The 24,386-nt window shown below is 38.6% G+C and overlaps 1 protein-coding gene and 1 non-coding gene across 2 annotated transcripts; both read right to left on the bottom strand.

The window, feature by feature from the left end:
- Positions 1-12,899: 12,899 nt before the first annotated feature.
- Positions 12,900-16,270, bottom strand: LOC103710458 (S-adenosylmethionine decarboxylase proenzyme-like). Its single transcript, XM_008796166.4, has 3 exons — positions 16,042-16,270; positions 14,696-14,850; positions 12,900-14,607 (listed from the first exon to the last, which is right to left on the bottom strand). The coding sequence occupies exon 3, from the start codon at positions 14,399-14,401 to the stop codon at positions 13,211-13,213; it is 1,191 nt and encodes a 396-aa protein (XP_008794388.2). The 5' UTR covers positions 14,402-14,607; positions 14,696-14,850; positions 16,042-16,270; the 3' UTR covers positions 12,900-13,210.
- A 7,353-nt stretch (positions 16,271-23,623) lies between these two features.
- Positions 23,624-23,695, bottom strand: TRNAD-GUC. Its single transcript has one exon. It is a non-coding gene; the product is annotated as a tRNA-Asp (tRNA).
- Between the last annotated feature and the right edge of the window lie 691 nt (positions 23,696-24,386).

Raw genomic sequence — 24,386 nt, 5'->3', positions numbered from 1 at the left:
TTTCTGTGTTTTAGTAAAAGGTAATTGCAGATGAAGGGAGCAGCTTGCTTGTCTCCTTTTGGACATGAAAGGACACTACATATGCCAATGAAGCCAATTTAGGGGATGACAGCCACAAGAATTATCAGTGAATGTATCAACACTAACCTTTTAGGGCTTTATGTGTTGTTCTCTTTGGTTTACTGAATGAGTGCAATCAGTTAAGAAGTATTATTGAGCTCATTGACATTTAACTTTGGAGGCTTTAACCTGGTTTCTTTTTTATCCGTTATATTGACAGAGATCTCCAACCTAGATATCCCCCACCACCTTTGTCCTAGCCCTTCTTGTATGTACCATTGGAAAACTATATCTATAAAGAAACATACTGGAGATGGATTTGGCCAAAGAAACAAAAGCTTTGGGGATTGTGGATGTGGGAGATGCGATTATGTGAAGGGCATGATCACGTTCGCTTTTTGATTTCTCATGCGGTCGTAACTGGAACTAAAAGAGTGTGGTAACTTCTTGTTTTCACTATGTGGGTGGGAAAGGAGACGCCGGGGGTGACTCGCGTTCCTTATTGTTTTGTTCTTTATTGTTGCTTCCTTTTGGAGCCAACCACCATAAAGAGTGTAATAACTCTGAACCTCATCCAGAAAAAACTAATTAAAAGATATTATTTAGTTTTTTTGGGATTATACAAGTATCTATATTTATATATAGATAATATCGGATTAAATATCTACTCGTACGGATTCTCACATATCCTCCTAATGGGGGGCGAAATGGATCATCCAGCCCACAACAAAAGGACCACCCAATTTTAGCCCAATAAGCACCGACGCCTACTAGACGTGTCCTCGGTCCGGCCTAGAATCAGCCCGACCTTGAACTCCGCCAAAAGCTCCCCCGCCCTCCTGTACCCCTCGACTAAGTCCAAGACGTCCTCTTCGGTAATATACCCCGATCCTTGAGCTCGGGGTACCCCGCCTGGCGCACCTCGAAATCCGAGGTGCTGGGCTAACCACACTATATATCAAACTGACCCCATCGAACGCGTGATGCGATCTCTCAACGTGCTCGGCCTCGCCAACGGCTGTACCCATGTGCGCCCACATCCTCCTACGTGGCCGTATGTTGCAATGCCACTACACCACGCTTCATTAGCTGGCCCACGACAGTCAAAGGACAGCTCCATGACTACTCCAGCCAGTTCTCAGGAATGGGGGGCACTGCACGCCACCGCCCAGCTCTAGCTGCGCGTTATTCGGCTAAGAGACATCCCTCCTCATGATGAAGGCGGGCAATGCCTCTGCCTCCTGGGCCTCTCCACCGGGACTATAAACAGCCCCGTTATATAACCCCAAAGGGAAACTCCTTTTGAGAAAAACCAAATATATACCTTCCTAACTTGATCGTCGGAGGGTCCTCACCAGAAACACTGATAAGACTTTGTGCAGGTACTCCGGCACGCGGGTGGTAGATCTTGCCCTCTTCCTTGACGCCTCGGCGGCTCCCTCGACTCCTCCGGCGTGGTCGCCCTCGGGCCAAATTTGAACCACAACACCTCCCTTATTTAAGCCCCCGCATTCTTACTACGTTAAGGATGCAAATCCATTCTAATCAATCATAAGGCAATTAGCCCGTAGATAGCCCCAGTGGACCCATGCTATAGTGTTCTTTAATCCACGTTGGCAACATATCAAGTTTGCTCTGATACCATTTGTAGCAACTTCGAATTTTATCCAAAAAAATAGCCGAAAGGTATTATTTGAATTCCTTAGTCCTGTATATGTATACCCGATATGAAGCTAAACACATGCCCGCACAACTTTTCACGAATAGCTAAAAAGTCTATGTGTCCATTTTTGGCGTTATCATGCAAGCAGCAGCTTCTGGGATCATACCATTTAAGCATTGCCTGATATATCAGGATTAAAAAATGATTGAGTTGAATCCAATGGCAATGCAAAATTTTCACCATGTGCAAAATCGATGCTGTACAATGTGGTATATGCTGTGAAATATCAAGTGAGATCTTTGGTTAATTTTGTACACTATAAATAATGTTATTTCTCCAAATATTGATATTTTAATATTTTAGAAAAATATGTGAAATTAGATAAAGGATCATATTATATTAAAGGAATCTCCCACATACCTTTTCTCCAAAGGTTTTTATCTTTCAAGAAAATTGGATCTCCTCTTCGTCCACCTAAAAGAGCCTTATCAAACTCTAGAATAAGAAAAATAGGGTGGCGAGAAATGTGAATGGCAAAATGATAGGGGTGAGGAATTCTATAGAATTTCTTGTCTTACACAAGATCTAAGACTAAAAAGCATAGTAAAAATTTAAACTGGAAGCACAAAAATTAACTACAAGCTACATCAAGTAAATAATGCTGAGTTAAGAACTAGACGTCTAGACCTAAACTAAGGATATAACCAAAGGCCTCTTGCCACCTCTTCTTGCTGGATTTTCAGCCTCACAGCTCACATAATCTTGGTAAAATAACTCCTACCTCTCACAAAAATCTCCTCCCAAATCATAGCCTTACACCAAAAGATCTTAAACAGACTTTTACCGTTAAACAAATTGAGAATAATCTCAAAAGAAGTTTATCATTATTTCAACGAATTCTAAGACTATATAGGAGATATTTAAAAAGATACATATCGAATAAATAAGAAAAAAATACTTTTCTAATTTTTATTGGATTTCTAACTTATCTAACATGATTTTCTATAAGAAGGAAACATAAAAATTGAATAAAAATAAAAGAAATCATCCTTTAAATTATAGGTTGTGAAATGTCATTTCCATGATTTTGTAGAATTTTTTATAATTAATACAAGTTTAATAAATCTTTTATAAACTTTCTTATCCGACCTCCATTTTGAATAATTCAATATATGTTGGAAGCTAACTCAATGCTGGACATCATGGATATAGTTGCATCTAAAAGTTTTAACTGTGATAATATTGATGAAGCTTCGTTGCAGAGTAATGTGCACCAAATTGCTTTTCTTAATATGGCTAAAGATGAACTTTAAAATTTAAACTCACCAAACATCATTGAGTCAGTTGACTGCTTGCATTCTTTAAAGGAGTGCTTAATAGTTTAGTGATCTTTCAGGGTGTGCTCCGTCCCACTATCTTAGCTTATCCCGGATCTCGGAATGCCGCTCTTCATGCTTATTCAAATATAGTTTTAAATTTAGCTATGCTTTCTTTTTAAGCTTTGGCGCCCCCCACCATCATATGCATTTTCCTAATGAAATCTTTTTCTCGGTATCTGAATTCTTAGTTTTGATGGTAGATATGGGAATCCATGATTAATTGATTATATTACAAAATACAGTGCACCTTTTAGTCAATAAAAATTACTGCAATTAATTTAGGGTGGAAACACTACAATCAAAGTTTTTTTTTTTTTTAAAAAAAAAGATGGTGAGAATCAATCTCTCATGGGTCTGATCAACGTGATTCCAATTAAATTATTGTTGCCGCAGAGAACTAGCCCGTCCTAGGCAACGTGATGATAGACACAACGATTTTGGAGAGTTCGGCTATCGGTTGCTCCAATTAGGATAGGAGAGAGCGTGCAGTGTACGACCGCTATCGGGGTTCTTATTGGGTGGCCACACTTTGACCTGAAACAGTACAAATGAAGAAGTTCTATGGCCGAAGCATATTCAGCGAGAAATCCTCCGATACCTAAGTCAGAATGATACTCGAAGAATAGAAGAAGGTTCTCTTATAGTCTCTTAGAGCGTCTTGAGCACTTACCTCTTGGGTTTCCCTTCTTTTGTTGATTGCAAGGGTGGAGGAGCTTACCTACCATTCAGAGCACGTGGGGCGACCAGAAATGACTGGCCTGGGTATGACCTAGACATCGAGAGTGAATGCGTCTCGCATGCGGATGACGTCTTGCCTATCACATCAGTAGAATTTCAGCGATCACTAAGGCTTGGCTAGGATGCGGCCAACCATGGAGAGTTTATAATATGTGAATTCGGCCATGTGGCGCCTGACTCGCTAGGTAGCTGTTCCTGATCAACGATGTGCTGGCGTTGTGGCAAACTCTGATTAGTTGGTCCGTTTGGTAAGTTGTAGCCGACTTGGATACGCATATACTACCATGGATGATCTTAGCCACATGATCTATGCTAGATCTTAGCCACTCAATCTATTCCAAACTATTATGTTTATTTAGTCCATTAAAAAATGGTTCAACTGTTTTCACTTGAAAGACATGTCCACGGGGGACATAGCGTTCTACCAAAAATGAAGTCTGCGTATTCTTAAATTCATGGAAGTGGAACATGAATTGCTGATTTTAAAGCATCACTTGCACTAGGAAATGCCTTTGAACAAAGCGGACCGAGTTGCTCTCGAGCACTTACTCTCATGTTTCAACCGGATGCATCAAGAAGACACAATTTTATCAGCTGATGTTGCGGATTTTTTGTTGGTTTGACATGGGTTGTCGAATTCATATTAAGAGGTCAATCCTAGCGGAGCACCTGAATATCCTCCATCTACCTACTTTATCCTCTTAATAGTTCTATTTTAGGCTGCCCAATCCCAGTTGATACTACAGTTTTGATCGAAAAACTTCATGCTACATAAGTTGTGTCATAGACAACAATAATTCTGAAGGCAATTCAAAGAATGATTCTTTGATAGTTGCTAAGATGATTTTCTAGATCAGCATCTTTCGAGATCAGTTTCCATCCATTCCGACAGAATTACTGAAATATCGAGACAACTCTACGTACAGCACTATAGATTGGATGGCAACATAAACTATTAATTATATTGAATCTATCTTAGAGATAATTCTGACAGATATTTCTACTGAATTTTTAGATATTATTATTATTTTTTATATTTTCATGGATATCCGTGGAGCCCGTGAATATCCCCTGTCTATCCCTGGATTCTACTTTATCCTCCTACAGTCCAATTTCAGGCTGCCACGGCGGTGGAAGGCTGTGTACATATTTTTTTATTCCGCTGAGATCGGAAGGCCGTATTTGTCTGTACAGTGAACCGGGCGGTCGCAACTGAGCCGCGCTGCTGAGGCCGCAGTTCGGCAGGGAGATGGATCTTACGTGAGCGCCGGGCGGAAACTAAGAAATAATAAGCATTCCCCCCAGGCCCGTTTGTAGGAAGACAAACAAGACTAGATTACTTTCTTTAAGGCGCATCACACTAGAGGCTTTATCTAATTAGAATGCGGCTTCATGCCGAATAGTGTTTTTATTTTTATTTTGTTGACTACATCTATATTTGTTGTGTGTGAGCCGCTGTTGTACCATAAGCACGTCAGCATGCTTGATTAATACACGAACAGCGGTGCAGCAGTAGGGTTACTAGGTCCAGGTAAATCTACCCCTAGGTGATGGGATCTCGGTCAACTAGTCAACAGTAACGAAGACCGCAGCGGTTCAATTATTATACCGTTGCGGATCCATGTTTCAGACTGCCGACTAGGTTATTTTTTTTAAGGCACATCATTCTAGAGATTTCATCTAATTAGATGTGGCTTAATGCCGGAGTCTTTATATAGTTTTTTTTAAAATTTTGTTAGCCGCATCTATATCTGTTATGTGTGAGCTATTGTTGTACCATAAGCATGTCAACATGCTTAATTAAAATGCGGACGGCGGTGCACCAGTCGGGTTACCAGGTCCCGGTGTATCTACCTGCAGGTGACGGGATCTTGGTCAACTGGTCAACAGTAACGAAGACCGCGACGGTTCAGTTATTATACCGTTGCAGATCCATGTCTCAGTGGCATAGTCGTAATTAAACCAATTCAAACCGTTCAACGGCACCTATTTGTGTTTCTTGCGATAAGATATTGTTTTTTTTAAAAAAAAATCAAAAGATGTCGTCGTTTTCGACTCTTTTACTGGTCCTCAGTCCTCTCACAGTCTAGCTCCACAGTAAGAGCCGTCACACCGCTCCCAGGGAAAGAGACCGCGCATCCTCGTTTTTCGAGAACTCATCTCCTTTTTTTTTTGCTAAACAGAACTCATCTCCTTGAAAAAATAAAAAGAGCACCAAGAAGAGCACCTCACATCTCTCTACTTCCCTGCATGAGAGATAGAAAGCAACGGCACAAATTAAGGAGGATGCGAGGGTTTCGGCGAGACTGCGATTGATCGGTGGTTGAGAGCGCTGCTTGGGTCCAAAGAGAGGTCCAAGATAAGTGCTCGTCAGGTGCGGATTTGGTGTATTCTGGGCGGCGAGAGAGGGAGCAGAGAAGAGAAAAAGGAGGATAAGAAGGATGAAAGGTAAGAAAGCTGTCTATCTATCTATCTTATCCATCAGTACTCCTTTAAGCCCCCCATCCCTTTCCTTCCTCTTCACAGCTTTTCTGGATTTCTGTGCACTTTTCCTCCTCCTCCTCTCACGAAAGATGGCTATCCCTCTTAAAAGATCCCCTCTTCAGTACTTAACAGATAAATAAAAAGAAGCGTTCAGATGAGGTCCAGTCATGGCTGGTCCCTTGGTTCTAGTCAAGATACAACTAGAGTCGTTGGATTTTTTTTAAAAAAATATATTTTTGCTTTTATTTAATTTTTTCCAAAAACATATAAGATTTAAAATCTTGGCCGTTTCTTCAGACATTCCATGTCCGGTCGATGGGGGTGGTCTCGAAGCTCGATTCCAAGCTTCAGCCTCAAAGCACTTGTTCGCGCTAGTCTCCGTCCATCCCGTCCCAAGTTGCTTCTTGGGCTTCTAAAATCTAAATTCAAACGACAACCCCCTATCAGTAGGCTTTCTCGACGAAACCACGGCCCATCTCGAATGACCAGATTGCCCTTTTCTTCCCCGACCGGCCCGGCTGCCATAATCTCCTGGGTTAATTTTGTAATCGTGAATAGGGGTGACGTGTCGATGGTCCCGTTTGGGAGATCTCGTCGCAGCGTTGTTCGTTTGCGGTCGCCCGCGGCCACGCACATGGGAGCGGCAGCGCCTGCCGCAGCGCCTGCCGCATACATTATAAATATATATATATATATATATATATATATATATACACACACATTTCATCTTACCCTCGACCGTATTTAATTTTAAACAGGAAAAGGAGAGGACAAATCCCAAGTTCCTTTTATTTATTTATTTTTTTTAACTGGTCCCAGTAAAGTGCTGACAGGCACAAACGGCACAAGAGCTGGTGCAGAAGCTTGCTCTTTTTTTTTTTTTTTCTGACTATTCATGTATTTCAGAAGATGAATAGTATAGTAGACTGAATTGCCTTATTTATAATGTATCATCTAGAAGAATTTTTATGGAAGAGTTTTGAGTTTTTTTTTTTTTTTTTTTTTTCCCTTCATCTTCTTGTTTTTACAACTCTTGTGGGTGCACCGATGTGTAGTGTAGGATGAGGTACCGTTGCATGAAAAAAAAAAAAAAAAAAACCTTTTAAACTCCTTGCGGGCTTGTTTCTTTCGTAGTTCTAGCGGCGTGCTGTTCTCGAGTCATGAAGGGGCGGCCGGAAGCTCTAACCATCGATACGCGAAATCCGGGGAGAGTACGGCTCTTGAACTCCGCGTCCCTGAGTTACCCCCGGTTTAAACCTTCTTTTCTTGCCATTCTACCTTCTCGTTGAAGCTATAAGAAGGGGCATTTCGGTCATTTTGAGGTGTTTGTGTACAAATATTTCAGGTTGGAAGCTATTGCGTGTGGGATGGAGAGATCAGAGAGGAATGGGAGGAGAGGAGCGGAAGAAGTTGGAAAGACTGCGATTAATCTGGGGTCGAAGAACATCAAACAGTTCTCAAAGCGGGGGAAAAAGGAGAAGAGAGCAGAGAAGAGGTCTCCTCCCTCAAAAGGGTGGCAGGCCTCAACGCCCAAGCTAAAGAAAGAGGGGAAGAGAGCATTGGTCTCCGAGGCAAAAGCATCTGGTTCTATCGGCATGGGAGAAGACGCCGCGGCGTCGGCAATGGCGGCGGTGGCGGAGGAGGAGATGGTGCTGGGCTGCTGCTGCTGGTGGTGGTGGTGGTGGTGGTGGTGGAAGGCTACAGATGCAAGATGATGAGGTTTTCTTCTTGTTTGAGGTGTATGTCCGCTTGTCGAACTGGGATATTGGCGTAATAGGCTCAATCACTTTTTTTTTTCCAAAAAAAATTATTTTGCTTTCTTGCCTATATTATATATGTATATGCATATATTTTTGTTGTAGTTTTGTTTGAAAATTCTACTTTGTCTTCTTCTTCTTCTTCTTCTGTACCCTACGCTGTGAATGAGATGTGGGCATTTTGCCATATAAATGGTTAATGGAGATCGTGTGTGGGAATGCGAAAGTAGGATCAGTGGCTTTGGCTTGGCTTCATCATCTCCTCTCTCTTTTTCCGTTTTGTATATTCTTTTTGGCTTGTCATCTCTCTTTCTTTCTTTATCTCGTTTGTCTGTTGGAGATTGGTTCAGACTTACATCAATGCTCGCCACACCAGACAATAGAGTTCAAAATAATTATATGATGATAAATTAATTATAAATTTCTTAAATATTCATTCGGACGGTAAGTTAGCTACAGATCATTTCTGAATGCTGAGCTATCCATCCCATATCACCCAAACACCACCATATCTGCCACCCTCTTGTCCTGAGCGACTGCAGGAGAGTTTAATGTAGCAGACTAAATCTTCTCTGTTGGGTATCTTTCTTGTGTAGCAGTATACATTGGGTTGTCTTTCTTTGTAATATCCGCTGGCTAAAACCGTGGAAGGCTGTTCCTAGGCCTTCAAGCATTCCCTGCCCCTCCATGGAGGCAGGGACAACTGAATCGGCCGGCCGGCCGGTTGGTTATCCATATGAGAGGAGAGGAAAACTTTGGGTTGTTGGGAGAGCAGAGCCCCTGCGACTTCAGTTATTCCAGGTGATCAGGTGAGTGAGGTGCAGGTCCATTGATGCGCATCTCAATTGTTTGGACTCTGAAATTCCTGCGAATGTTTCAATTAATTTGGAGGCCTTGATGCTTTGTTTTTTCTTTTTTCCGCTCAGACGGCATGTTATATGAATACAGCTACGAAAACCAAAATAAAATATTATTAGGTTGGGCGGATCACTCCGGAAAAACTCGATGGGTCGGAGGAAGAGAGCCGTCTCCAACACTGATGTATTATTTTTTTGACTTTTTTGAATATATATACATACTAAAAGCGTATGATTCATGAACTATGAATGATGCAACGTAAAAAAAGATCAAGATAAAATATTTCTAAAATGATTCAATTTGCTGCGCCATTTGCCTCCACGCTAGAAGGCCTCGATGCCTTCACGTAGTAGAGCTAACTTGTGCCATTTTTCGATGTTGTAGCGCTGTTGGGGTCCTATTATCTTGGCTAGCGTGACATGACTCAAGGGATGTCCAAAGTGGACCCATTTCGATCGAACCGTGCCATGCCTAACCACCTACTCGTCCGCATGTACTCGTGCCTACTGCATTAACTCTCCCTGCAACCTTGTCCACGGAAACACCGACCTCCAAGACGTGTTCGACCGTCTTCCGCAACCACCTCGAATGCCGCTCAAAGCAACCAAGGATCGCGTCGAACCCATGGCCTCCACTTAAGCAAGGAGCTGCGTAGCGAGCTAAAGCTTAATAATAACACTCGGAACACCAATCCAGAATGGAGGGTTATTCCGAACTTTGATGCAGCAAGCCATGTATTTAACGTTTGAAGGCTGGGAAGTGGGAAGGGGGCAAAGGATTGCATGCATGCCCATCCTCGCCAACTTTATATATTGGCGATACCAACTTAGTGAATAATTTTTTGAGGAAAACCTGCCCTGTTTTAGTATATATATACCCTCGCTTATATCGCAAACAAGATCATCTAAACAGAGCCTACATAGGGATGCAACTGTTGCAGAGCTTTGGCAGTAAAAGATATGGAAGGCAGCTCTCTGAAACATTTACCTTAGAATCAGTTTGAACCTCTCAGCAACCCAGCGGATCGTTTCTTCCGGGGAAAGAAAGATGGTGCAGAAATCCATGCATTATGCATGAGATAACAAGAGTAAACTCAACAAGTTATAATCAAGCAACCAATTTTAGTTTTGTTGCATGTATGTATGCCTACCATGAACCAAGAATAATCTTCTTGTGACCTAGGAAGATGAACGAGTTTGAAAGGGCATAAGCACAAAACTTTCTAGGGTTAGGGCCTAATAACAGATCTAGCATGCAACCATACATGAACATGAACTAGCGTTCGCATTATTCGTACATGTGCTTGAAGCATACACATATGACAATTATTGTTTTGTTTATATGTTGTGTGTCACTCAATTTAATTTGGGAACTATCAACTTAAACCAAAAAGATTGTGACGCCCGCATCTAGCTGCATTGCTAAGGTCCAAGAATCAAATCAAACCATGCAATGATGTTCAAGTAACATAAGTCCCACCATCAAGGTCTGCACTTAAGCATTTAGCTGAAATTTATCACGCAGGTGTGTGAATGACTATAAGAGAATTTAACAAAAACAAGGTCTCCAATTCCTTCCTCTCCTATCAGATGTTAGTCCTGCATTACCTAGCCTGAAGTATGGTACCATCCCTTCCGAAATGCATAGAATTTCTAATCTGTCATCTTTGCACGATTTGTGTTGTTTCTAAGTTACATCTGAAATCACTGGTTTTCCTGAGACCAACTTGAGTCGAGGATCCCAACTTTATAGGCTTCTAGATGCTTGAAACGCAATCAAATTGGACTGTCGACCCTAATGGTGGCCTTAGATTGACACTGATGGATGCACTGCGCATATATTCAATTATAATATTTAAGCATTGGACAAAGGCTCAAACTTTTAACTAGACGATATACAAGCAAAGAAAAGATTATAATGTGAAACAAAATATGCACTCTAAGCCTTAGTCTTAAAGCAACACCCAAACTAGGTCCATAGGCAATAACTACTGTCAAGCTGCGCCTTCTTGAACCAATCCATTCTAATAATCAAATCTGGTAAATCCGGACAAAGAACATTTAACTCACTGAGCTAGCTTTTAGGGATAAATAATGAATTCGGTCTCAATAGGGATAAATAATGAAAAAAGAAATCCAAAAGAAAAAGTTATCGAGACTTGTTGGTTATGATTATGATTTATTAATGGATGATAGGAAGTTCTTTGTTTAGAAAATATAACTAATTCTCTTCAAATTTTCACAAGAACTGCTCGAGAAAAAAAAAAGATTCAACCTATCCTGATGTTGGCAAGTGGGAGAGAGCCGAAAAAAAAAAAAGGATTGAGGGCTTCTTCAAGATGTGTATCCCGATGATATTAGGGAATGATAATTTATGACTTAATCCACTTTAGGTAGATTCAAATTTAAAATAAATGGATTTAGATAAGGCTTCAACCTATCTAGACTTTTCTATTAAATGGGTCAGGTTTGGATTTAGACCTTCGATCTGTTTAATCTATTTTGACCTATCTAATAATTGGATTGGGTGATGATCTGATCCATTTAATCCATTTAAAATCTATTTAACCCATTTAAAACCTACTTAACTCATTTCTGTCCTGTTTAACCTAACCACTTTAATCTGTTTATATCCATTTAATCCGTAAAAATTCTACTTAATCTATTTAACTCGTTTAATCTTGCACAATCTATCTAATAAACGAGTTATGTAAGTCGAATTAGATTACTTATTTATTAAATAGATCAAATTTAGATTTACAAAATTTTTGACCAGATCCACCCGATTGCCACCTATAGATTTTATCTAGTGGGGCAAGGGTTCTGGGCTCGAAGAAGAGTTTAAAATGAGGACAAGGCAAGAAGACAAAATTAGCCCTAGGTTGGGTGATTAGTGGCAAGTTGGCTCTAGTTCAATAAAATCCACCACTCACAATTAAGATCCATGTACTGTCATCTTCTTTGTCTTTTTTCTTTACCACGTTGTTTGTTCTCCTACATCGAACTTTTGCAGAATCACAACAAATTTGTTACATTAAAAAATGATAACTTTCATTAAAAAAATCCACCAAAGTGACAGATAGAAACATAGAAAAAGACAAACAATGGCATTTTACTGACATCAAAATATCACCCCATTCACGCTAACAGATGTCGTCAAAGCCCCCTCCAGTAAAGATATCTTTATGGTCGACTGCTCCAAGCCTTCCCAGATCTTCCCCTTCCATCTTTGCCAGCTCGCTTTCCAGATGAAATGGAAATGAACTTCTCTGGGGAAAACACGGTGAAGAATTGCGTAGAAGATGCTTAAATTCATAAACTGACAAGTTGTTTACATCATGATTTCCAGGTGTTTGCCGTAGTATTATTGCATTTTCCTGTCATTTCTTAGGTTCAAAATTCACAGCATTTGTACCAGACCAGAAGCTTAATACCGCAAGAAACTGGTGAATGGGATTGCAGAGGAGTTTCCCTTGGGCGTGGCTCCATAGCCAAACGGAAATAGAGTTCAATTCACATTAAACTGAACCCAAAGCTGAAGCATTGACAGCAGCCTTCTGCGAGAACTACAGAATATGTTCCAACAACCTGCAGCTTACATCAACCAGCCAATAAAGCACAGCAATCAAAGAAGCATGGTAAACATCAGTTGATGAAAATTAAACCAAAACTAGCAAGAAAAGGTACATAGAAGAAACACTCAAAGGAGCACCACCTGGAAAGAAAAAAAAGACCGGCAGCATTCTTCATGAACACTTCCAATGAATAGCAGGTCCCAACAAACAATCAAAAGATCAATCAGGTCCAAATCACATCACAAGCACCAGCACAAAAATATAAGAGAGCACAAGCACGATCATTGTTTCACCTGATCCTCCCATGCAACCACCACCATCAGAAATATAAAGAAGGTTATCATATTCCTACAAGGATGAGAGTGGCAGCTAACACAAGTGGCATGGAAATCCAGAGATAACCAACCTCACAAAGATTTATTCGAGCACTATAAATTTATCAAGGTTCAAATGGTACAACATCAAACAACACTAAACCAAAGACTTTAAATTCCAAACAAACTGCTCATTGTGGCAGACACAGCAAGCCACCCAGAGCTCTTATTCAGACCCCAACAAATGAAAGTAAGATACCACGAACAGACTCGAATACCATATATAATAAGCAAATACTAATAGACTGGCTGGCTGCTTCGCTAATTAAGCCAAAAGATAAGCAAATACGAATAGACTTGCTTTCACTACCATAACCATCCTCTCAGAACATCTTCTTATCTTTTCCATCTTTCTCCTCCACCACCTCCTCACCTTCCCAGCTGTATCCTGCCTTTTCATCATTGCCAGCTTTCTCCATAACATCTCCTTCCCAGCAATGCAGGATGGATCTTGGCGACACAGCAGTAACAGCAGAAGCAGCAAAGTTCTGATACATCAACAGACCATCACCCGGCAGCTCCTGCTCGACCAGATCATTACAGGCATAGCCATCTATTTCCGCCTTCTTCGCCCACGTGCCTGCTAGCCGACGCCCACCAAAGATAGTAACTGCGACAGAGAACTCCAAGGGGCCAAAGCACCTGAGAACCCTCTCGATCAAGTCCCTGCATACCAATGAGCCAGGGTTGAACCCTGTGGCTTCATAACTAGCATAGCTGAAACCTTCCTCGGGGGTCACATGGATTGTGGAGAGAGCAGCGTCACAGATCCCATTCATCGAGTACCCACATGGATCGAATTCAAAGTCGCATATCTCCATCTCGGGGATGATATCAGAAATCCCAGAGAGCATTGTCATGTCCTTAAAGGAAGAAGAATGTCCAACCGCTGAATTCTTGAAGAAGATTGATGCCCGCTTAGGGCTCAGTCCAGTCATGCACATCTCAAGAGTAACCATAGGTGGCTCAGGCTTCTGAGTGGCATAATATATGTGCCAGTTACGGTTGGGCGCTGTTGGATCACCTATCACATAAGCATTACCACCGGACTTGAGGCCACCAAAGAACTGATTAAGGATGGAAACCTCCTCCGAGAAGCTGCGGTGGGGAGATGGCTGGGCACCAGGGAAGATGAAGGTTCCACGAGAGTACTTTGCAGACAGAGAAGAAAGCAAAAGCTCCTTGGCAAGCTCCAGGATTCTGGGAATGGACAGAAGGAGCTTCGTAGTCCCACAGGTCTTCAGGATTATCTTATACGGGTACACAAAGAGACTCGATTCCGAGAGGACATAAGAATCAAAGTCCTTGTTTGAGAGCTGAGACACGATAGTGCATTGTGCCAGTTCTAGAATTGAGTCAATCTGGGCCCGTGAGAGGGCACGTAGGCCTCGGCCTTGGGGATCTGCAAAGACAGGCGCCTCAGAGAAAGTGATCTCAAGGCGTTTCTCATATCCCTCAAACCCAATTGGTGAGACCAAAGAAGGGTTTGGTGAATCAACCAACAAATGTGCCATCGAATCAGAATGAAGTATGAGAATATGAGTGGTCGATGAAGGAGAAGAGAGTGCGATGAGAAGGGAGATTGAGAGTGAGGTTTGCTTATCAGAAAAGCAGCTAGCCAGAGAAGTTGGTTTAAAGCAGAAATCAAACTAAAAATTTGGGAAATCCTACTCTATGAAAGAGGTCATCAGTAGGGATATCAAGATGGCTTTCTCACGCACTGCAACAGATCAATATGACAACATATTAGTAGCTAGTACACACAAAAAAGATAACAGATGGAAAAAAATGAGTTCTCTTCTGCTTACGTTGGAGTATGCAGCAGATTGGAACTTCTTGATTCCACCGTGTGGTCGAACGTCTTCAATGCTGTAGCCAAGGGGAACTTCGTATTGTAATGAACTACTACTACTGCTAGACTTCTTCTTGCCACCTTTGGACTCCATTAAAACATCCACACCTCCTGTGACACCAGAAAAAACAGGTTAGTTTCACCGATTTCAGTTTTATTCTTTTCAGAAGGGAAGAATGGCAGAAGATCTAATTCTAGCAAACGCTAAGCAGGAAACGATTGCAAAAAAAATATTTTAGCAACACATATCTGTTGATATAAACACGAAAATAAAGAAATAAAATTAAATAAGCATGGGTCACAGAATCATACAGGAAACAGAATACATGTAGCCCAGATCATGTTTCTAAGAATAGAAGCAACAGAGGAGGAAAAAAAGAAAGCAACAGGAGGAACAGAATCAAAACTATCAAACATTAACAAAGCTAGAGAAAAACATATAGAACATGGAAATTTACAGAACATATATTGAAGCAGATAAGAATCAAGATTAGTAAAAATAGAAACAGAAGACCAGGGGCCTTCCTACGGTGTAAATGAAAACATAAAAAAGAAAAATACCAGAAGATAAAGGAAAACGTAAAAGAATAAATATTAGGCCTTGCCCAAAAAACAAATAAAACAGAAAAAAAAAAACAAAACAAAAAACAAAACAAAAAAAGAAAAAAAGAAGGGATTCATAGGATGTAAGAGCAAGGAAACACAGAGAGAACACCAAATCGATACCCACGGATATATGTTGAAGCAAATAAGAATAAAGACCGTATACCACCACACCCAGATCTACCATCAAACAAAATTGAAGAAAAATAAAACTAGAAACAAAGACATGCATCAAAGGGAAAAAAAAGATATATCACAAAACCATGAACAGTTAAAAAAACAAAGTTAGCAAAAAAAACCATCAGAATCTACCAACAAGAAACCCAATATTCACCGTCCTGAAGAATGAAAGGAAAAATCATCGCATCCATCAACAATGGCTGTCGATTCAACATCTAAGTCCATCACAAAGCACAGAAAAGAGACACAAACACCCATCAAAGAACAGATCTGCAATCATATCGAAACCCAAGAACAAACGCAGTTCTTGTTCTTATTCAAACACACAAAAAAAAAGAAAAAAGAAAAAAGAATCAAAAATAAGAACGATAAGTATAAAACCAAACAAGATCTAAATCATATGCGATTATCACCGGAAAAACCCATATAAAATCGATAATCCACGATACGTCTAGCATATCTCATCAGAAAAACGGAAAAAAACAATCAAAAAAACATAGAATAGGAGAAGAAACATACTGTTCAATCGGAAAAGGCTCTGCTCGAAGGCGGCGGCGAAGAACCCGAAGACCCCAACAACCTCTGAAGCCCAGAGAGAAGAGAGAATAAGATGAGAAAGAGAGAGCACCAGAAGAAGTCAGAACCTAGCAAGGGATCGATGCGAGAGAGCTCTGAGGCGAAAAAGAAGAGGGGATTTAAAACAGAGACCGGCCTCTGGAGGAACGCGAAGCCGTAGGGGAGCGAATTTGGCCAGCTGTGACCCCCATATTTATAGCCTCTCCTCCGTTCCGGTTAGCCCGCTTTCCTCCTAACTCACCAGGGAAACGGCTCAAGTGACAAAGATTCCCAACAAAAAGGTAAACTCCTGGAAACGGGTAGTGGGAAACGCGTTTCACTCCGGCTGCGCTGAAGCTAGCAAACGGATTTTTCCTCGTGACACTTCGAATCGGGTGCGGTTTGGCTCCGCTGAGATTCCCTGGCCAGCGGACTGCTACCTCTCCATTGAGATTCTGACGCGTACACTTTAAACGTGAAAGTAGAGGACTCTTAAAACGTGGCGTACAGGTATACGCGGCTGAACATTCCCGAGCCGCTCTTTTTTTCGCGTAGTTTCCGGGTCCGATTCGCTGCGCCCGATTGGATGCCATGGTTACGATGGTCCGCGGTTCGAGTTAAAGTGAACAGCCGAGGCGGAACGGATGGTGGAGGGCTGCGGCAATTCTCAACCGTAGAAAGTCGGATGTGAAAATGAGAGGTCAGCCAGACACGATATTAAAGATGTTCTGCGGGTGAAAAGGACAATAAGCGTCTCAAAGGTTCTCCATCTCCAAAATAACACCTGGGGCGTGGAAAAAGACTAAAACCACTAATTCTACCATGAAAGAATTAATTAAAAAGACTGCATGTTTAGTTTTTTTTTTTTTTTTTGATAAACCAGCTGCTCATACTAATCTCACATGAGCATTCCCTGCAGAGTCAAAAGATAAAATACTTTACAGTAGTGGAGGGATAGGTACATAGCAGGTCCAAAGAATCTTTTCTTAATGATTAGCAGCAAAGAAGGCGATCCAGTTAGCAGTTCTGTTCGTTTTTCGGAACACATTGCCAATCTAAAAACAGCACACTTCCCCAGTAACCGTCTGACCTCTTTTAGAAGCGAATAGTCTCACATGTAGAATCCACTATACTATCTTCACTGAGTCTCCCTCCAGAATGACCGCATGTTTAGTTGTGAGAATTGTTTGTAACCATATTTGTTACCATGGTATTTTTAGTTAAAAGAGCATTTAATTGAAAATAAAGTAGGAATAAATCCTGTTATTGCTCAGCAGAGACAAGTTTAAGAGAGCATAAATAAAGAAAATATATCCGTTCTGATGAATTCATGAAGGCTGCCTCATGTCCAAGAATAAAAAAGGTAAAATAGAAATAGTTGTACACCATGACTTATTTTTATTTTTTATTTTTGCTATTCTTATTGCAATAATTTTGATTGAGGATGGTTTTTGTCTATTAAAAAAATATGCATAAATGATGGTTTTATATTAATTTATCTTTTTTAACAGTCATGCCAGGAGCAAGTTGAAGTAGCATCACCATTCCCTGCTTATATCCGATATGAAAACTATTTAGCATGCATAGAACTTTTTTCAGGCCTTGATTCTGTCCTACTCAGGAATCAAATGATGTCTGGAATAACTTTATATGGAATAAAGTCTTCTTCTATTCTGTTTTTTATGCAAATGAGAAAAAAAGGAAATCAAACATTGGTTTTTCATGGCTGTGATTTTAAATAACATGAACCAGATAAAACAAAATATAACTGTAGTTTTTTAATTAGCAAATCCAATGTATCTAGAGCTGCAAGAATCAACCTAATTTTGAAAATCTAACCCACGTCGACTCTATTTGATCACGTTTGAGTCAAGAATTTTTTCAGTAAGGATTAGATATGGGCCAAAACTTTGACCCGATTCGATCTATAAGACTAAGATTCTACTTCAAGCAAAACAATTTAAGTTAGGTTGAGTCATAATTTTGAATGATAATCTTTTGAGTGGTTGTTTTTTACTACTAGTTGTTTAAATCATTTTGTAAAAATTATAAGAAATTCGATTTGATAGGCTAGACTAGATATATTGGGGGTTGTTTTGTATAATTGGTTGGACCAAGGCCAAATAGGTGATGCAAAATGATTTGTAAGTGGATATAGACCGAAAAATCTTGACCTGGACTAGCGCTGGTTGTGATATGGATGAAAATTTTATATGTTGTCCTTAGATGACCTGATTCAAACCTCATTAAAGTACTGGAGAGAGAATAAAAATAAAAAAAATAATAAAAAATAAAGATAAATGAGATGAGGATCTAAGAGATAGGCAGATAGCTATCTCCGGACTTCCATGCAACCTAAAAGGTCTTTGTGGAAAATCCAATAGAATTAAATTGAATTTTATATTTGATCCATAGAGTAGGCCGTCTATTTAGATAGAGCCTGCATAAACATATGCCTCCTCGCCCAAATTTTATAGAAGGAAAAAAAAAAGAGCTTTCATGGTTTTTTTTCTTTCTTCATGCAGTCCACCGAGCTTATAAATAAGATTTAGGCTAAGATTATGATGAGTCTGCCGAACAAGATTAATAGATCGATTTTTCATAGAAAATTTAGTCTAATTTTATTAAATTTCGCATAGGCCTTTTGGAGGAAGAGAACAAGAGATCCCAGCCGGAGATCAGTTGAGTGGATGCGAACAGGAGGGAGGGAAGACGTAAAAGAGCTGGGCCTCGGAATCATCAGATTTGGGGTGCGGTAAGAGCACCGGGGAAGTGACGCCGCTCAACTCGCAGGAAACAATCAAACAAAGGCGGAACGCGTGCGGTGGAAGGCGTCAGCCGCGTCACCTCAGGAATCCGATTCTCCGCCTACGTTACTTTAAAACTGGTGGCAGAACTTCGTCGCCAAGGCTTTCCTTAGTCTTCATCGCTACGCTCGAATTTTATTCTCGTCCATACCCAATTCCTCTCTCCTTAGTTTGAAGAGGTTAAGCATAGCTGTTGCAAGGTCGTTATTCTACTTGCCTCGCATGCTACAACTTGTATTCCATCTCTTTTAAATAAAGCAGCGATTAATTTCCTCATATTACTTTATAAAGATCTGTACATCATGAGCGATTTCGTCTAGTAATCAGTTAAATTTGATCTTCTAGTGGTCTATTAAACAAACCTGAGCTAACAAAATCCACTTGCCATCAACTGGCATGTCGAAATTTATTAGAGCAGGTTGTTTCCACCACTCATCAATACACTTGAGAGTTTGTGGTGTCTATTTCGCATGAAAGAATAATTGATCTTCTTTCACAATATCGACCATTTGATCGCATTTTGTACATATCTCAAAGTGCTTGGAACCGTGTCATTCATCCACCTGCATTGATCTCGAAGTAATCATTATACGATCCAACAGTGGACATTGCAGTCCTTGAAAACATATCCCTCGAAAAAATTATAAGGATTAGGCTCATTTACTTTCTGCTATCTATGAAGCGGCAGCTTCAAAGGAAAAGGTATTAGGTACAAAGTTCCATCTACAAGATAGTAGTGCTAAAGACTTTTAGGATTTAAGAATTATGGCGCAATATCACACATAACACCCTTCCTTCTCTCCATTGCATGCATAATCCAACAGCTTTTTTTTTTCCACCTGATTACAGTTGCAAATTAATGAATGATTTATAAAAACCCGGTTTCGAGGAATGAATTGTCACCAAACCCTTTTTGGAATAGCATTTTTTTATCTACTTAATTTATTTATTCTTGTGGTACATGGATGATGTGCACTCAATCTCTCACTACAAACACATACATAGGGAGGTAATGGTAGAAGTTGGGTTAGCTCGATCCTGATCCTCCGAGGAGTTGATGAATTCCTAATGTGCTAGTTTGCTAGCTACACTGCATCCCATATTAGAATTATTTGATCGCTTTAGTTAACTTCAACATACAGGACTCAAATTGGTCCGTTGGATTTGGTTTGAGATGGCTCTTGTGCTGCCTTATCCATGCAAATAGTTTTTATCCCAGATCTTTATTCAAAACTACTAGTATTTCCACTTCATGACAAGTTTGATAGCTAGAGTAGGTCAGAATTTTTATGAAAATATTTAAAGCAAAAATAAACAAATGCCAAGATGCCTAGGTTTGACGTAGATCCTTTGAAGTCAGAAATTCTTGCAATTATAGAGCATGTGGCAGAAATTTATTGATTCGTGCACTCTGGTGCTGATTCCAATAGGTTGTTTTAATAAAAAAACTTTATGTCACGCAAACCAAGATTGCCCATTATTTTTTTTTATGTAGATTAGAAAATAGATTTGGATCTTTAACCGGACGAGGACATTAAAGTTTAAACGAAAAGGGTATATGAGGACTTATGCGAACCTGTATTATATTTAGTTCTATATCGGTGCCTTCTGAATAGCCATGGGTTGGTCCTGCAATAATAATTAATGTATCCATTTGAACCCCGCGCGGAGGAGAGCTAGATGCCTTTACTTCCATGGCGCCCCAAAAAGTGGAGCTTCTTGTCTCTATCTCTCGTTAAGGATAGGGGCAGCACACTACGGGAATCCTCCATTTGTTTATAAGGAAACACTACGGGAATCCTCCATTGTTTATAAAGAAATCTTTGCGTCTATCCAAACGCTACTTTGTCAAACGGAACCTCGTATCTGATGACTATGGACATTGAACCTTTGTCTTCACTTTTTTTTCTTCTTTATTCCCTGATATATTTTTCAGTGGAGTCCGCATCCTCTCCGATTCATGTTTATCTTTAGTCACAAGGAAACGACCTTATAAATGCTAGGTGATTTGAGTGGACCAGCTTTGGAGGAAACATAAAGTAGAGGGAAGATCTAGACTCTTACTAATGAGTCTATGTTAATAATCCTTATACTAGAATGATATGAAAAATAATATGAGCAACTGTTATACTAAAAAAAAAAAACAATATAATTGCTTGTAAGTCACCATGTATTAAAATATCGTATCAAGGATGCACATGATTAATTGGTTCAACAAAGAACATTTGGCAGGCACTCATAATTTATGTATTTCGAATTTTTAATCTATTTCATCGGTATTTGCTCAATAAACCCATGCCATTTATAGATGCACTTCTTTCTTTAACTTCATTTCTCATTTATTTTTTTTAATAAACATTATCTTTTCTATTTCTATACATATTAAATGATAAGGGGACAAAAAATTTACCCCTCCAAAATTCAGAAAAAATTCTAAAAAATTGAACATCTCATATCATGAATTTTAAATTAACTGTACCTTTTAAATTAATTTTTATCCTATTTCCCTAATTCCACCACAGAAGAAAAAGACACATGTCTTTTCTACTAGAGTAAAAATTTTATAATTTACCTCCTTTAAGTGGAAGTTTCTCTCATCTAAACTCATTTTAATTAGAAATAAACTTCTATAGTCAAAGAGATTCATGAATTAAAAATATAGATTAATGTATAGTATTCTTAAAATAAAAAAAATTATCACAAAAATTCTTATATGTGCATTGTGCAAACAGAATTGCTAGGAGAGAAAAAGCTCTAACCCTTCTAAATCCCAGAAAAATCTAAAAAAAAATAACCATACTATATCATAAAGGGCCACAAATATTTCATTAAAATTTGAATTTCAGAATTTCAGACTGATTCGACTATTCATAATAGTTTGCTTTCCAACTAAAAATTATTTTCAAGAAAGTTATGTATTCCAATAAAATGGGGCAATTTATTGTGGAGTCTGGAAAAGGGCGACAGTGATGGAGGAAAACGCCAGGTTAAGTATTTTCTCCCATGCCGAGTGTGAAGAGTGTGAATTATTTAATCTCATATGCGCATAGATTTCCTCCCACATACGAGGAATTATTTTTAGATGCATTGATGGAATTTTGCTTCTAAAAATATTAAGAAAAAAATGTTAGTCCTTCTTAAATTTTTTTCTCTTCTTTATTTTCTTCATTTTACTTGAGTTATACTAAGACTTGCTTTTAAATGTAGCGCAGCAAATCTCCAACTAGTTGTTCAACGAGGAGTTAGAGAAGGAGAAGGCAGTGGAGGAGTAGAGAAAAATGACATGGATGGCGCAAGTCATCGAAGAGAAGGATGGGGTGGTTGTCATTCGATCTAAATGTGAGTGGAGTCAGACACTGCCATCGCATTACTCGGATTCCATCCCTAACATTTCGAAGAAGTTGCCAAACATGACCCGTCCCTAACATTAGTAGCTTACCTATAGTACTCATAGTAGTAGCAGATAGTAGCTTTCCTACATCTTTGCCTCCAAATCAAGTGATAATTTTTATTTGCTGATATATTTATATATTTTTTTCATGTTGTATATCTATCAGTTGTCAATATATTTACATGTTTTCTTATTTTATTAAATATTTATTGACATATTCATACATTGTTCTTATTTGTATATCTATAGTAATCATAGTAGTAGCCAAATAGTAGCTTTGTCACAACTTTGCCTCCAAATCAAGTAATATTTTTTATTTGTTGATATATTAATATATATTTTCTCCTTTTTGTATATCTCTCAATTGTCAATATATTTACATATTTTCTTATTTTATTAAATATTTATTGACATATTTGTACATTGTTCTTATTTGTATATCTCTTGTTTGTCAATATATCTTTATGTTTCTTATTTTATATTTTTCATATAAATTATCAAAGAATTTTATAATTATGCCATCATTCACTCAATCTCAAGTAATAGCTATAGCAAAAAACAATAAGTTAAGTGTTTGAAGCCTTTATTAGAATTTTCTCCATAGTGCAAGGGTATTTTGTTAATACATAGTAAACAAATAGGAGGAAGAAAACTCTACTGCTTTAGATTTTACAAAAAAATTCTAAAAAATTGTAGAAAAATTGAGCATGCCGCGTTGTGGCCCAACTCTTTTTAATTGACTATCTATTCAAACAAACATTCACTCCCACTTTTAAGTAAATATAGTTTTTCCAATATATATTTATTTTTTAATATATATATATATTAAATATATGTATGTATGTATGTACGTATGTGTATGTATACCCTATAGGAATAAATCCTTATGCTGAAAAGCATTATAACATGTTATAAGCATGGATTCCAGTTGGCTTGGGAAATCACTCTTCAATCCCAACTAGGAGATGGCACAATGCCATAATTATATGAGGGAGCAGCTTCAAGTGGAGACAATGGGTTCTCCATAAGTAAAAAAATGGGTATAACCAAACGGCCAGCCACCACATTTCAATATTTTATCTAAAATATTTAATATGTTTCATTTTAATAATATTTATTTATTATATTTTTAATAAATTGGCTTAATGTTCCCATATTTTTGTAATATTTTATAATTTTATTTTTTATCTCCCCTGTGTTGTGGGGGTCTTTTGCCTGTTTGCATAGAAAGGGATTCTTTTTCTATATTTTTCGACCATAAATAAATAAATAAAGAAAGAAAAAAAAAAAAAAAAGGAAGTGGGAGGAGGAGGCAATTTATATAAATTTCAAAATATCATAAAAATTGCGCCGTTGCCGGGGATCGAACCCGGGTCACCCGCGTGACAGGCGGGAATACTCACCACTATACTACAACGACAGGAATGACAAAAAGGTTCCCGCTGTAATATAAGTTCTCTATTAGCAGAAAGAATTAGAACTACATACATAAAATAAAATTTTATAGGGAAGCAAAACAAAATGCTTACTGGTTTAGAACGTTAGAATTATCACAAGAATTTGCTGCAATGCAAGACGATGATGGTATTCTGTGAAATACTAGTAAACTTTTTTGGAAAAACGAGAAAACATCTGAATCATCTAGTTTGCATCAAGGATGTATTTTTTTCAGAAGTCATATTGATAGCGCTAATTATTCATAAGAAATGAAAAAATTATATTTTATTATATATAATAAGTATAATTAATAATTAATAAATAGTAGTCAAATTATTATTTATCGTTAGTTAAAAATGTAAATAGTATCAATTATTAAAAATATAGAATGCTAATATTTTTAACGATAAATAATAAATAATATTATGAATAAAATAAAAATTACCAAAAATAATATAATTTTTATATGTAAATAATATTTATATTAGTCATTTAATATTACTTAATATTATTTGTTATTAATGACAAATTCATTATTTCATAATTTTTATTAAAAATATCATTGCAAATACGTCATTGCCCTTGATTCTTTGATACTCTTTTTTCCCCTCCATAGCAAATATGACATCCATGTAATTAACTTTGAAGCTACGGTGTGCTCACACACTCATGGC

The sequence above is a fragment of the Phoenix dactylifera genome, chromosome 7 (genome assembly GCF_009389715.1).
Source record: "Phoenix dactylifera cultivar Barhee BC4 chromosome 7, palm_55x_up_171113_PBpolish2nd_filt_p, whole genome shotgun sequence".
Lineage (NCBI taxonomy): Eukaryota > Viridiplantae > Streptophyta > Magnoliopsida > Arecales > Arecaceae > Phoenix > Phoenix dactylifera.
This window is presented reverse-complemented; position numbering and strand designations above follow the sequence as displayed.